General features: G+C 36.2%; 1 protein-coding gene across 1 annotated transcript in view; it reads right to left on the reverse strand.

Moving 5' to 3' along the window:
- The window catches only part of ttn.2 (titin, tandem duplicate 2), a 174,867-nt gene that overhangs the window by 100,470 nt on the left and 60,149 nt on the right, over positions 1-14,248 (reverse strand). The window contains 20 exon segments of the mRNA XM_056465825.1: positions 2,449-2,553; positions 2,699-2,809; positions 3,043-3,153; positions 3,487-3,597; positions 3,920-4,030; positions 4,375-4,485; positions 4,804-4,914; positions 5,089-5,241; positions 5,684-5,755; positions 5,921-5,980; positions 6,432-6,503; positions 6,860-6,910; positions 7,201-7,251; positions 7,346-7,399; positions 9,305-9,331; positions 9,425-9,502; positions 9,589-9,798; positions 10,045-10,305; positions 10,400-10,667; positions 12,881-12,964. Coding sequence (XP_056321800.1) covers positions 2,449-2,553; positions 2,699-2,809; positions 3,043-3,153; positions 3,487-3,597; positions 3,920-4,030; positions 4,375-4,485; positions 4,804-4,914; positions 5,089-5,241; positions 5,684-5,755; positions 5,921-5,980; positions 6,432-6,503; positions 6,860-6,910; positions 7,201-7,251; positions 7,346-7,399; positions 9,305-9,331; positions 9,425-9,502; positions 9,589-9,798; positions 10,045-10,305; positions 10,400-10,667; positions 12,881-12,964 — 2,212 coding nt within the window.

Genomic DNA, 14,248 nt, shown 5'->3' on the forward strand with positions numbered 1-14,248 from the left:
TCCTGTTTTGCAATTTGTAAATTCTCAGTCTCTTTGCTACCTATTCCTCTGTGGGGTATTTCTGCTTGTGATACAAGTTCTAAACAAGAGATGTTCTCTTTATGAGTTTCTTCCAAAAGAAGTGACTTCACTGCAATTCCTTGACTGTCTGATTGAATGACTTCATCCTTCTTCACAGCAGAATTGAATTCTTGAAGATCTTAGATGTAAATATGAATGTGTTTCCAACAAAGAAAGTACAAGAAAGTATATATTAAAACATTAGTTTTGCAAGGGAGATCTAAAAATAAATTCAAGTGAAGGAGCCTAAAAAATGGCTTCACCAAGTATCTATTCAAATTAAACAAAATATGAAAAGAACAATGTTGTTCAAGAGAAAAATAAGCTAAAAGAGCGACAATTTAAAATAAAAGGGCAAGAAAGAATACAATGGAGTTTGATTTATGTACCTCCTGTTATCTCATAATTTGTGGGGAGAAAAAGAGTTGTATCCAACTTTCTTTGCAGGTCTTCTTTAGGAGATTCTTTCCATGGTGAATCCAAAACTACTTGAGAAAGCATTTCATTTTCTGTTAGCACAGTTTTGTATTTAAGAGAATCTGTTCTATAAGATCAAGAGATCACTCTAGCGAGTGGTAAGAGGTTAATTAAGAAAAATAAGAAAAACTGATAAAAGGACAAAGGACAAACATATGTGACTCAGACACAAAGAAGTTAGTACAATGAAATAGTTGAAGATAAGTTCAAAGAGAAGTTTCTAAAACATGAAGGCAAAGAATAAAAGACTGTCAGATATCTTTGTACCTTTTGTAGGGGTCACCTCTTTCTTTATGGGTACTTCTTCCTTTTTAGCTGGAAGAGGAATTTCTTTCTTTTTAGGCATTATGATCTCTTCTTTTTTAGTTAAGGCAATTACTTCCTTCTTTTTAGGCAATACATCTCCTTTTTCTTCCAGCTTTGGTTTAAGAGAAGTTTCCTTTTGAAGATGTTTAATTTCTTCTCTAAGGAAAATTTCCTCTGTTTCTTTCTTTTCTGAAAGAGTTTCTGCAGCAAGTATCACTTCCTTCTGTAGAGGTGTAACTTCTTGTATGGAGAAAGTTATTTTTTCTTCTGTCTTCTCCGAAATTTGTGTGGGAATCATTTCTTTTACGTGAGGCTTAGTCTGAAATACATCTTGTTTAGTAGTCTTTTGAGGTACTATGTCATCCTTTTTAGGAGAAGGTGGAACACCTTTCTTTCTAAGCAACAGTTCCTCACTCTGTTTAGCGGGAAAATGAACATCTTTCTTTTGATTTACAATTTCCTCCTTATTTGGAGGAAGAGGAATCTCTTTCTTCATAGGTTCATTTTCTTCATCCTTTCTATGAGGATAAGAAATGTCTTTCTTTTTATGTTCAATTGCCTCATCCTTTTTACGAGGAAGAGGAACCTTTGTCTTTTTAGGTACTGTTTCCTCATCCTGTTTAGCAGGAGGAGAAACATCTTTCATTCCAGGCACTATACTCTCCTTTATAAAAGGAAGGAAATCATCGTTCTTTTTAGATTCAATTGCTTCATCCTTTTTAGAAAGAAGAGCAACGTCTTTCTTTTGAGGAACAATTTCTTCATCCTGTCTAGCAGGAGGAACCATTTCTGTCTTTTTTGGTTCAATTGCCTCATCATTTTTATGAAGAAGAGTGACCTCTTTCTTTTGAGGAACAATTTTATCTTCCTGTTTAGCAGGAAGAACAACATCTTTCTTTTTATATTCAATTGGCTCATCCTTTCTAGAAGGATGTGGGATGTCCTTTTTCTGAGGAACAACTTCCTCATCCTTTCTAGGAGGAACATCTTTCTTTTTAGGTAAAATTGCCTCATCCTTTTTATCAGGAATTGTTACTTTTTTCTTTTGAGGAACAATTTCCTCATCCTTTGTAAGATGAACATCTGTCTTTTCAGGTAAACTTTTCTCATCCTTTTTAGGAAATAGAGGAACATCTTTCTTTTGAGGTACAATTTCCTCTTCGGGAACAATTTCCTGCTTTTTAGGCAAAGCAACAGTCTCTTTTTTATGCAGCTTTTCCTCAACCAAGTCTTCTCTCTGTGTAGTCAATAACAGAGGGGCCCCTGGCTTCTTGGAAGGTTCTTGTTTTTAGAAAGAATATTAAAGTTAAGAAGAATGCTTCAGTTTTAAGAGTAACAAGATAAAAGACAAGATGAATGAAAGATCATTCAAGCAGATATTAAATACTTAAGATATTTAAGAAATCAAGAAGTTAGATAAGGTACGGTAGAAGCTACCAACAAGAATGCATGCAATCGCAAAAATATAGCAAGACAAACACAAGAACATACAAGGAACAAACTCCAAACTTTGAGTTCTCCAGATGGTGTTCTTCATAGAAGTGTTGAATTAATAAAAACAACAGAAAACTTGCCCTACATATATCACCTAGTATGTGCCTATACCTTTTTTCGGAGGTTCTTCTACTGTGAAGACTTGTTCAGGTTTCGCTGACACTTTTTTTGGTGGTTCTTGTATTGCTGGTTTTGGTTTCTTTTCCTCCACAAGAACTTCAAAGAACACGCATTGTTTTAAGAATAATTCTGATAAGTACAAACCAACTTTCATCAAAGGCAATGTTTTCTGAGTATTACAATTCAATAAAGAAAGAGATATAACAAAAAATAGCCCTGATTACAAAGAGTGAGTCTATACCTTTCTTTGGAGGCTCTTCAGTTGGAACTGCAATGGTTTCATCAGGCTTAGCTGATAATTTCTTTGATGGTTCTTGAATTGGTGGTTTTGGTTTCTTTTCCTCCACAAGAACTTTAAAGGACATGCATTTAATTGTTTAAAGATTCATTTTCTTTAGCACAATATCACAAACAATATGCTTCTTAACGAAAGCTGGACAATTACAACAGAGATGACAACATGTTAAAAAGTTAAAGTAAAAGCCACTGAAAGGCTATTCGATCCTCATAAGAGTGTGGCAAGTTAAAAGAAGAAACACATCTGTACAACAAAAACAGCCCTCCTTTAAAAAAAAAGGCCAATACCTTTCTTTGGAGATTCTTCAATGGGAACTGCAATGGGTTCATCAGGCTTAGCTGGCAATATCTTTGGTGGTTCTTGAATAGTTGGTTTTGGTTTCTTTTCATCCACAAGAACTTCAAAGAACATGCATTTAATTGTTTAAAGATGCATTTTCATAAGCAAATGTCACAGAACACACCAAGTCGCATACAATACACTTCCTATCGGAAGCTAGACAATTACAATAATGAAGGCAAGCATATAAAAATCCCCTTAAAATCCACATAAGAAAAACACACTACGCAACAAGCATACACTAACATACTATTATACAGCAGGACAAAGACAATGACATACACAAAAGGTACAATGAGGAAATGTGTTCCTCTTAAGAGTGTGGCATGTTAAAAGAAGAAACTCATATCTGTACAACAAAAAAACCCTACATTTAAAAAGTGAGTCTATACCTTTTTTTGGCGGTTCTTCAATGGGAACTGCAATGGCTTCTTCAGGCTTAGCTGGCAATTTCTTTGGTGGTTCTTGAATGGTTGGTTTTGGTTTCTTTTCATCCACAAGTACTTTAAATGACATGCATTTAATTGTTTAAAGATGCATTTTCATAAGCAAATGTCACAGAACACAGAAAATACCGTATAATACACTTAACAGAAGATAGACAAAGGCAACAAAAAAGATGTAAATATAAAAAATCCCTTTAAAAAGCTACACAACACATAAACAGCACACAACAAGCATACACTAAAATGTAACTATACTGCAGGACAAAGACAATGACATACACAAAGGCCACAATGAGGACATGTGTTCCTCTTAAGAGTGTGGCAGGTTAATAAAGAAGCACACAACAATCAGTGATACACTGAAAAAGTAAGTCTATACCTTTCTTTGGAGGTACTTCAATGGGAACTGCAATGGTTTCATCAGGCTTAGCTGTCAATTTCTTTGCGGGTTCTTGAATTGGTGGTTTTGGTTTCTTTTCCTCCACAAGAACTTTAAAGGACATGCATTTATTTGTTGAAAGATTCATTTTTATACGAACATAAAAGAATCCACAGTGTCACTCAAAATACACTTCCTAATGGAAGCTAGACAATTGTACCAATAAAGACAAGTATATGAATACCCTTTAAAAAAATTCATGACAAAGCATACGCAGTAAACTTTAACAGATACACAGCACACACTTAAACCGAGTAATGCTACAGACAAAGACAAAGGACAAAGACAAACACAGCCACAGAAAAGTCGGATGTAACACATAAGACAGCAGCAAGTAAATAAAGAAATAAACTGTATAAACAAAATAGGCCTACATACAAATAATGAGTCAATACCTTTCTTTGGAGGTACTTCAATTGGAACAGCAATGGCTTCATCGGGTTTAGTAGGCAATGTCTTTGGTGGTTCTTGAACTGGTGGTTTTGGTTTCTTTTCTTCTACAAGAACTTTAAAGGATATACATTGCATTTTAAAGATCAAAGTTTGTAACCAAACATCAAAGAACACAATGTCACACATACATGCTTCCTAATGGAAGCTGGACAATTGCAACAACAAAATCGTTTATAAATTGCATCTAGACAGAAAACATACACAATGCAAATAATGAGAACAAAATTTAACAATAAGAGTACAGCAAAAAGAAAACAGCAGTTGTCATGCAGAACAAAAACACAGACAAACAAAACCAGTCATGTGGTCCTTATAAGAGAGTGACTGATTAAAGAAATACACATACAGAAACAAACAAACAAAGTCTATACCTTTCTTTGGAGGTTCTTCAGTTGGAACCGCAATGGCTTCCTCAGGTTTAGCTGGCACTTTCTTTGGCGGTTCTTGAATGGGTGTTTTTGGCTTCGTTTCCTCTTCAAGAACTTTAAAGAACATGCATTGGATTGTTTACAGTTTTCCCTACCACATGCCAAAGAACATACACCGTCACAGTACATGCACTTCCTTGTGGAAGATAGACAATTGCAACAACAAAGACAGATACATGAAATCCTTACAGACAAGAATCCTACACAACATAAAGCATTTAACAATACCTTTGGTTGGAGGTGGCTCGGGTTTCTTCACCGGCGTAGGCTTAGGCTCTGGCTTAATTTCAGGTTTAGGCTTTGGTTCTGGTTTGGGCTCAGCTACTGGTACAGCTTTAGGCTCTTCAGGTTTAGGTGCTGGAGCCACAGGTGGCTGTGGCACTTTTTCATATAACACATATTTTTAGTATTAGTACATTCACAGTTTCAGAAGAATTGAGACATGAAAGAAAACAGTTAAATTCATAACTCAAACAGAGAAAGACATTAAGAAATGACAGACAAAAGATTTGACATTTGGTTTAGCGTCTAATAAGAATAAGGACAAGTACTCAACATCAAAAAGGACACAAAGCAGAAGTTAAAAAATCAAAAAGACAAAATTAAGATGGTAATGTGTGAGCTCCAAAAAGCAAAAAAAAAAAAAGAAACAATCTGGCCACAAAACATTGTTGCACTAACATATAAAAAACAAACATTTAAATGTCTGCATTCACAAGAAAACATAGAAAGACTTCAGTTTAAGAGGTGTATTATGCACACATGTATAAACAGCTAATGTGACATTTAACATTGAACATAATGCCATGTGATCTTTCCATACCTTTTGCTGAGGGGCGTTCAATTGGCTCTGGCACTGTAACTGCAGTAACTATTTCTTCCACAGGCATTTTGGCTTTTTTGGACAAAAATTCATTACAATTGTAAGAATAATTCGGTTAGACAAAGTAAAGACAGAACATACAGAATTGTAAGAATGCTTATAAAGTTTTAGACACATAATTATGTAAAACAACTTATTGACACTGAAACAGACAACATGGGACAGACAATCGCATACCTTTCTCAGGTACTTCAGGTATTAGCTCCACTGGCTTAGATGGTTCAGGTTCCTCGAATTCTTTGAGAATATTAAGAAGAATTACTCTATAATATCAAATCTACTGGCTAGTTTCAAAGCAACCATTTCATGCAAGAGCATCAAGACAATTAAGGAGAAATCATTGAAATTTACACATGGACGAAATGACACATCCACAGAATACAAGACAGCATCAAAGCATTCTTAAAGATAACAAAAAACTTTCAAACATAAAAAAATGTGCAGTGTAATGTGCATATTTGTAAGAAAAAAAATATATTTTTAATGTTTATGAGTGTATTGACATTGTTTTATATTGCAGAAGCAAATTTGACTAACACGCAACATTGATAAGGCACGACACATAACATAACTAACGATGTAAAAGTAACCTTTTTACAGACAGACATATAAACATGACAGACATGAAGATGAAGCATGTTTGACAACAAGAAGCAAAGCAGCGAGTTGCTTTATACTCTTTCATTACCTGTAGTTCGAGCCTCCTCTCTCATTCCCATGGTTTTTCTAGTGACAGACTCTTCGATCGGGACCCTTGGAGCTGATGAGAAAAAGAAAGTACTTAAAATAATAGCCATCAGTATCTGGCATTGAAGAAACATGAAAAGACAAAACATAACATAAATTACTTTAAAAACGTTGACACATTAACCAACTCACACTGGAAAATCTATGACAGCACACACAAAAACACACAGGACAAATTAGTGGTGTATTTTGAGGGAATGATGAAGACACATGTGGATGAATACAGATTTTACTATGAACGAAACAAATACATACACACATACATACATACACACAAACATACATATAACAGAAGGCAATCAAAAGATGAAAGAAGGTTAGAACATCATGTTGAATTAAATTTGTTGACCCAAAAGCTCTCAGTAATACCTGTGTATGATATTTCCTCTACAACACTCTCCTCTGCCCAGCTCACATACTCTGGTAAAGGGTAAAAAGTTGTTATACATGTCCAGCGACAAGTTCTTTCAAATGTGACGTTATTCTGGTTATTTCACGCAAGATGTTGAGGAACAGACAAAACAAAACTCGCACAAACGTGTTATTCTTTTACATTAGTTTTTGTGTGTGGTTTCTAAACAGATGCATGGTTAAAATGAAGTTAATAGATCTACAAAGATTTGAGATATTTTTGCAATTTTAGTGAATGACACTATATGAATATGATGACATGAAAAAGTTAGTTTTAGTCTCATAATAAGGCAGTTTACCTTGCGTTTCCATTTTTTCCTCATAATGATAGTACTCCATAGAAGACTCCGCTTGTTTTGAAAATAATAAATGTATGAGTAACTGTCTGTGGATACTGATTTGGATATTTTAATTGTGTGAATTTAAATATGATCACAATCTTACCTTCAATGGTTAATGTAGCTGCCTCAGGCACTTGTATTGATGTATCTGGGATGTCTGTGTGAATGTTATTTAACATTCTTTAGTTTGCTTACAGAAATTAATTGATTGTGTGAGAAAAATTGACAATATGCACTACTGATCAGCTGAAAAACCCACCATATGTTTGGTAAGGTATGTTTTAATGCTGGCTTGCTTGTTTATGCTATTTCTTGCTGGTCTAATCTTGCCTAGCCAGACCTCAGACTGACAGCTAAAGGTCTGGGAACTTTGAATGGTCAAGGACTGCACACTATGTTTTGTGACTGACAGGTTAACCAACTAATTTTCCTGTCTTTCAGATGAGATGTTAAACCGAGGTCCTGACTCTCTGTGGTTGCTAAAAATCCCAGGATGTCCTTTGAAAAAGAGTAGGGGTTCAAGCCCGGCATTCTGTCCATCATGGCTACCTAACCATTCCCATATCATGGCTTCATCACTGTCTCCTCTCCACCAATCAGCTGGTGTGTGGTGTGCTGTTTGTCGCAGTATGGCTGCTGTCGAGTCATCCAGGTGGATGCTGCACACTGGATGAGAAGATTACCCCCAATGTGTAAAGCACTTTGAGTGTCTAGAAAAGCACTATATAAATGTAAGAATATTTTGGTGACAAATTTCTACATAAAGATCAGGCAGACTGGGAAGACAGATGACTAAGTGAACATTTTCTTTGATCTATAAAAGCAAGGTGTTGTTGTATTTGTGAGTATATTTGAATATTTGAAGGTTTTCACTGCCATTAAAATAACAAGAATATAAGCATACCTGCATTTATACCTGCATCATCAAGGGCTTTATGCAGTAAGTATTGCAAACTTTTAATTATCCAGCAGTTAAGCCAAATTGATAAATGCTTAATGTCAAAAAGTTATCCTTACAGTAACAGATGGGTGTGCAGGCACTCATTTATCAATGTCTCAGAAGGTTCTCTAATGAGTACTGTCATCGATACAAACATCACAGCTTTTTATAAATGCTTAGACTTGTTTGCAGGTGGGCTGATAAAGATTGCTGCACACTCGACTTCTGGAAATCTTGAAGAGACTGACGATCTGTTAAAGTGTTTCCAGAAAAGTGTGCCATATTAATCAGACATTTAGCCAAAAGACTGTGGGCAGTGCTTGGTGTGACGTCTGAGGCTACAGCCCAATCCCAATTTTATTTTTGTACCTCTTCCCCTTGGCCCTTGAAACGGAATGTGAAGGGCTTCAAAATGTATCCCTAAGAAATGGGAGAGCACTACATGTCATTGCGAACTCTTGCTTCATATGAGATCGACGATTGCGACTGCTGTTTGGTATTTTTTTTTGGTATTTATCTTCAGCAAATCACTGTAGGCATATATCATGTAATTTATTATAATGATATAATGTGGCAATAAGCTTACAACTCTACTGTGCATTTACAAAGTGTAAACACACGAAAACAACATTAACATTATACCAGACACTGTAAAAAGGTAATTCCCAGCTACTTGACTTTCTTAAAGGGTATTTAATCGAGTGACCGATGTGAAAGTATGTTTTGGGACTGCTATGCAGAAGTTATTATTATGGATTATAGATAGCGAAATTTAGCGGTCTTTATTTTAGCTTTTTTTTTTTCAAAGCATGATAGTAAAACACGAACACAGTTATGGATGTATTAAAACATATTCTATCTAGCCCTTCTTCTTACGCCTTTAAGCTAAAGGGAATTGGGAAACCCCTACCTCTCGTTTTGCACGTTCACATGAAGGTTAAGGTAAGGTGAATGGTTAAGGGGTAGAATTGTGATTGGGCCTTAAACTAGTCCTGGTCAGACATGATCAGAAATAGACCAACAAGGACCAGCATCAAAACATACCTAACACCAGCATATGCTGTTTTTTCAGCATGGGATAAACTTTAGGTATTTACGTAAAATAAAATGTCACATACTTACCATAAGGTACCCTTTCTATTTCAATTTCTGAGAAAAAAATAGAAAAAATAAATGTGAGGAGCCTTCATTTACTAGAGAATGTTTGTTAAGTGAATGCTGGAGCACGACAGCTGTACCGACCTTTGCCTGACAGGTAAAGCTCAGCTGTACTTTTAGCCTCACCCCTGGGCTCCAATCTGACAATGACCGAGTACACGCCTAAAGAATTATTAATTCGGTTAAATGGGCCTTCTGATGTAATATTATTAAAACGAAAAATGGTCCCCCACTGGAACTCCACAAACCTTCATCGGCAGAGGAAACATTGCGGATGATCATGAAGTGGCGTCGCCCTTCACTTCGGAATGTATATTTGGGGCTCTCTTTAAGCTCCCAAGTGTCCTTATACCATGTTACAACTGCATTGTCGAAAGACACCTCACACTCAAAAGTGGCGGACTGATGTTCTCGCACCACAATGTTCTGGATGCGTTTGGTGAAATGTATTTGCTCAGCTAGAAAGGAATAACGCAAGGTGGATGATTAGGAGCGGAATCTATTTGTATTTGCCTAACATACTCTCTTATGCTTTGCTATCAAAGAAAGCCAGGAAAATATGAAGACAAAACAGTCCTGGCATTTAAAACAAGAAGAGTGTGGTTAGGAAGAGGTTAAGAAGAAGTCACAGATGATGATGATGATAGAAGAGGTTAGTAGATGGTCTATTTTACATTCTGATAGTTCAGTGAATCTATACCAACCTTCGATCCAAAGATTGGCAGTCGTTTCAAGATTTTTATATTTGCAGGTATATTCTCCTTGATCTTCTGGCCTAACATCTTTGATTGAGAGCTTCTGAGTGTAATTGGCCACAGCACATGTATATCTGCTGTGAGGCTCTAAAAGTTTCCCATTTCTAAACCACTGGGTTTTTACATTAGGTACAGACAACTGGCAAGTCAGTGTACATGTCTGGCCTTCCTTACCAGCTACATCCTGCATAGGCTTTTCCACCTCAGCTTCTGCAGAAAGAATAAAAGTCAATATTGTAAAATGCATATTTAATATAGCATGAGGCATTCATTCAAATAAATCTCCAATAATGTTCCTACATACCCAACACTGTCAGTTTGGCACTGGAGATATGTGGCCCACACACAATACGATAATTGCCCTCATCTCTTGTCTGGCAGTCCTTGATTTTTAAGATGTGACGATCACCCACAATTTTGATGTCATACTTGTCGCCACTGTCAAGTTTTTGTGTTCCTTTGTACCAGGACAGAGTGATTTCGGGGTAGTTAATCTTGATCTCACATTCAAACACAGCTTCCTTCTTTACTGTAGTTGTCTGGTCTGTGATGTCACGTGCCACAGTGACAGGCTGCATGCAAACCAAAGGGACACATGAATGTGCTGCGAATCAAATAATGGGGCCTGAACATGATGTGCACACCTCATTTTACATGTTTTGATGATACCATTATCAATATTGATAGCATAGCATTTTTCATTTATTTTGTATCCACTATAGTGTGTCCACTATCATATTGGAGTGATAGAAACACAACAAGTCTCTTTTTTTTATTTCCTGACATTAAAATAGGATCCAAATCCCAGTGATTTTGAGGCCCACAGCAAAGTGATGTAGGAGTGTGGTTTTCCCCGCCCACAAAATTGAGTGACAGATGCCATGTTTCTATTATAACATGTATACCCATGTCCACAGAAACTTTTTTTTTGCAAATAAACTAAAATTAAAATATATGTTACAAATTTTGTGATTTTTACATGTTTTATAAGTTGAAAACGTTTTTAAAACAGCATGTTTGTAATAGAGACTTTAAATCGTAATAGAGACTTAAAATGTCATTTTTAACCGCTATAATCACCATGGCCACATGGTGTCAGTAAACGCACACGTGTGTATGTGTGCGCTGCAAATGGCATTTGCGTGTGACTCATCGTTTCAGAAAGGCTTATAATAAACTCCACCACAAATACATAAAAAAAACTTACTTGGTATTTTTGATTAAACACTTCATCCGAGTCTGTCTAAGTCATTGTGCTGTTTATCTGACATAACCATAGACTGTAAAAGATTTGGACGTAGTATCAGTGACGTCACCCATAGGTTTCTGAAGAACGCAAAAGAAGCTACCAGTAGGCGTGGCCAACTGTCACCATTTTGTTCGCATGTCATCGCACCTACTGGGGGATACCAAACAAGGGCTCTTTGGGAGAAACGATTACTACTTCATAACCTGCGACTCGTTTGTGTTCTGACCACATGTGCTTGGTTGTATACTAGATCAATAAGGTATTTAGACTTTTAAAAACACTGTTGTAATACACTGAGCCACTAAGCATTGTTCTTATGACTACAACGCAAATTACTTCCAAACACTTCAAATGTAGTCTGTGTTAGTAAATACAAGGCTATTTATGAAATCCAGGCATAGCACTACATGACAACATTTCAGATGACTGATCTGTAGCCTACAGCTCAATCTGTCAGATTCTGCAGTGCATTACAGTTCTAAAGAAAAATATAAATGATAAATGATCTCAAATAAAATAAATACATTTATAGAGATGGTATAATTTTATAATTTCACTCACCTGGGAAATGGAGGCAACGTGAATGGTTTGTGAGCACAATTAAATGCACACAGCATGACATATTATCTGATAATTGTAGGAAATACTTCCAAAAAGCAACTGACTGTGTAAAGCCACATAAAACAAAACAAAAATACGATGTATATAAAAATACGAATCAGCTGAGGTGACGTGACAACAACCAGCGAGACCTAGCTGTCACTCAAGTGGCCACGCCCTTATTTATGCAGGCTTAATATAAAGGAAACTGATGGGTTATAAAAAAATTCACCCCCCTCACAGTTGTCATGAAGGGTAATATTAGCTATATGAACCAAAATTGTTCCTTATACCAGGCTGTAAACACCTTTTTTTCTGCTGTAAAGTTGGGCATTTAAAAAAGTGGGGTCAATAGGAATTTGCTCTATTATGGAGCCAGGACTAGCGGAATTTAGATGAATTGCAGTGTCAGTTACTACCGTATTTGCTTCAACGGGGAGAGCGGGAGGTTACCGCTTGGGCATAGCACATGGTGAGAAACAGACATGCACATGGGAACGGTGGGCGGGGAGAAGCAGCTCATTTGCATTTAAAGCCACAGGCTACAAAAACAGCTAAATATAATAAGACAGCAAAATGGGCAGATTCTGGATCTAAATAAATAAATAATATATTATAATTATAAAATAATCATAAAATAAATAATCCGATGGGTATTTTGAGCTGAAACTTTACAGACACATTCTTGAGACATTAAAGGCGTATCTTAGCTCTTGTAAAAGGGATAAAATAGGTGCCATTTAACACCCAACAGAGGTTTCGTGAAATGCTTGGTTTGAAAAGTATGCTTACGCTATAATTCTTTAAAATGTGCCGCCTGGTTTTATATTTGTGATTATATCATAAAAATCATAAACTTATATGATTTATAAATTTGAGGCTGCACTACACAGCACTGGCATAAATCTAACAAAATACAAAAATAAAAATTCAAACCTCAGTTTGTTCCATCCTCTTTTGCAAATCAGCAACAAGTTTAGCCAAATCCTCTTCAGACTCTCTTGCAACAATTTCCCCTTCCTGAAATGTAACAAATCCAAGCATTCAAACAATTAACATACTTCTTTCATTCTTGAGATATGCGCTTTAAAGTTATGTCACTACAAACCTTTCTTGGTCATAGTTAGTAAATGTAAAAAATGTAAAAATTAAAATCAATTAAAATAAATTAAATAGCTGTCTAAATTGCAAATATCTTTCATTGCATTAAAATGTTCTCTTCCTGAAAAGTCCTATAATGGACTGTGTAAACCCTTAACAAATGTTCTGAAGCACAAAATATGGTAACAATTTATTTTGATAGTCCATTTGAGTATTAGTATACTGTCTGCTTAATATCTGCTGATACTGTTCCTTTAACAGACATTTAATTGACAATAAGAAACTTTGTAAGAACATGTAAACTTACACTAACCCTAACCCCAACCTAACAGTCTACTTATAATCGATTGAGAACTAGTTGGCTTATAGATGCAATGTAATTTAATTCAACAAATGGACCATCAAAATAAAGTGTGACCCAAAATATAAATCACATGAACCAACTCACCCAACATAATGGCACATGAGTTTGGAATTTTAAGAAACAAACTTAAGCAAAAATTAACATAGTTTGACAGCTACAGAACAGTCTAGCAAACATTTATTAACTAATTGGATTCTAAAATTTAGAAGGAACAAGAAAAAAAGTATTAATCCAAAATGTATTTTAAATAACATAATAAAAAAAGTTGTTGTTCATGAATAGGGGGGTGGCACGGTGGCTCAGTGGTTAGCACTGTCACCTCACAGCAAGAAGGTCACTGGTTCGAGTCCCGGCTGGGCCAGTGGGCATGTCTGTGTGGAGTCTGCATGTTCTCTCCGTGTTCACATGGGTGTCCTCCAGGTGCTCTGGTTTCTCCCCCGAGTCCAAAGACATGTAGTATAGGTGAAGTGAATAAACTAATTGCCCATATTTCCCAGTGATGGGTTGCAGCTGGAAGGGCATCCGCTGCGTAAAACATATGCTGGGTAAGTTGGCGGTTCAATCCGCTGTGGCAACCCCAGATTAATAAAGGGACTAAGCCGAAAAGAAAATGAATGAATGAATAATTGGCCATAGTGTGTGAATGTGAGAGTCTATGGATGTTTCCCAGTACTGGGTTGTGGCTGGAAGGGCATTCGCTGCGTAAAACATTAGGCCGAATAGTTGGCTGTTCATTCCTCTGTGATGACCCCTGATAAATAAGGGACTATGCCGAAGAAAAATGAATGAATGCATAAATGTTCATGAATACCACTAGGGATGTTTTACAATGGGGGTGT

This window comes from Danio aesculapii, chromosome 9 (genome assembly GCF_903798145.1).
Source record: "Danio aesculapii chromosome 9, fDanAes4.1, whole genome shotgun sequence".
NCBI classification, from domain to species: Eukaryota; Metazoa; Chordata; class Actinopteri; order Cypriniformes; family Danionidae; genus Danio; species Danio aesculapii.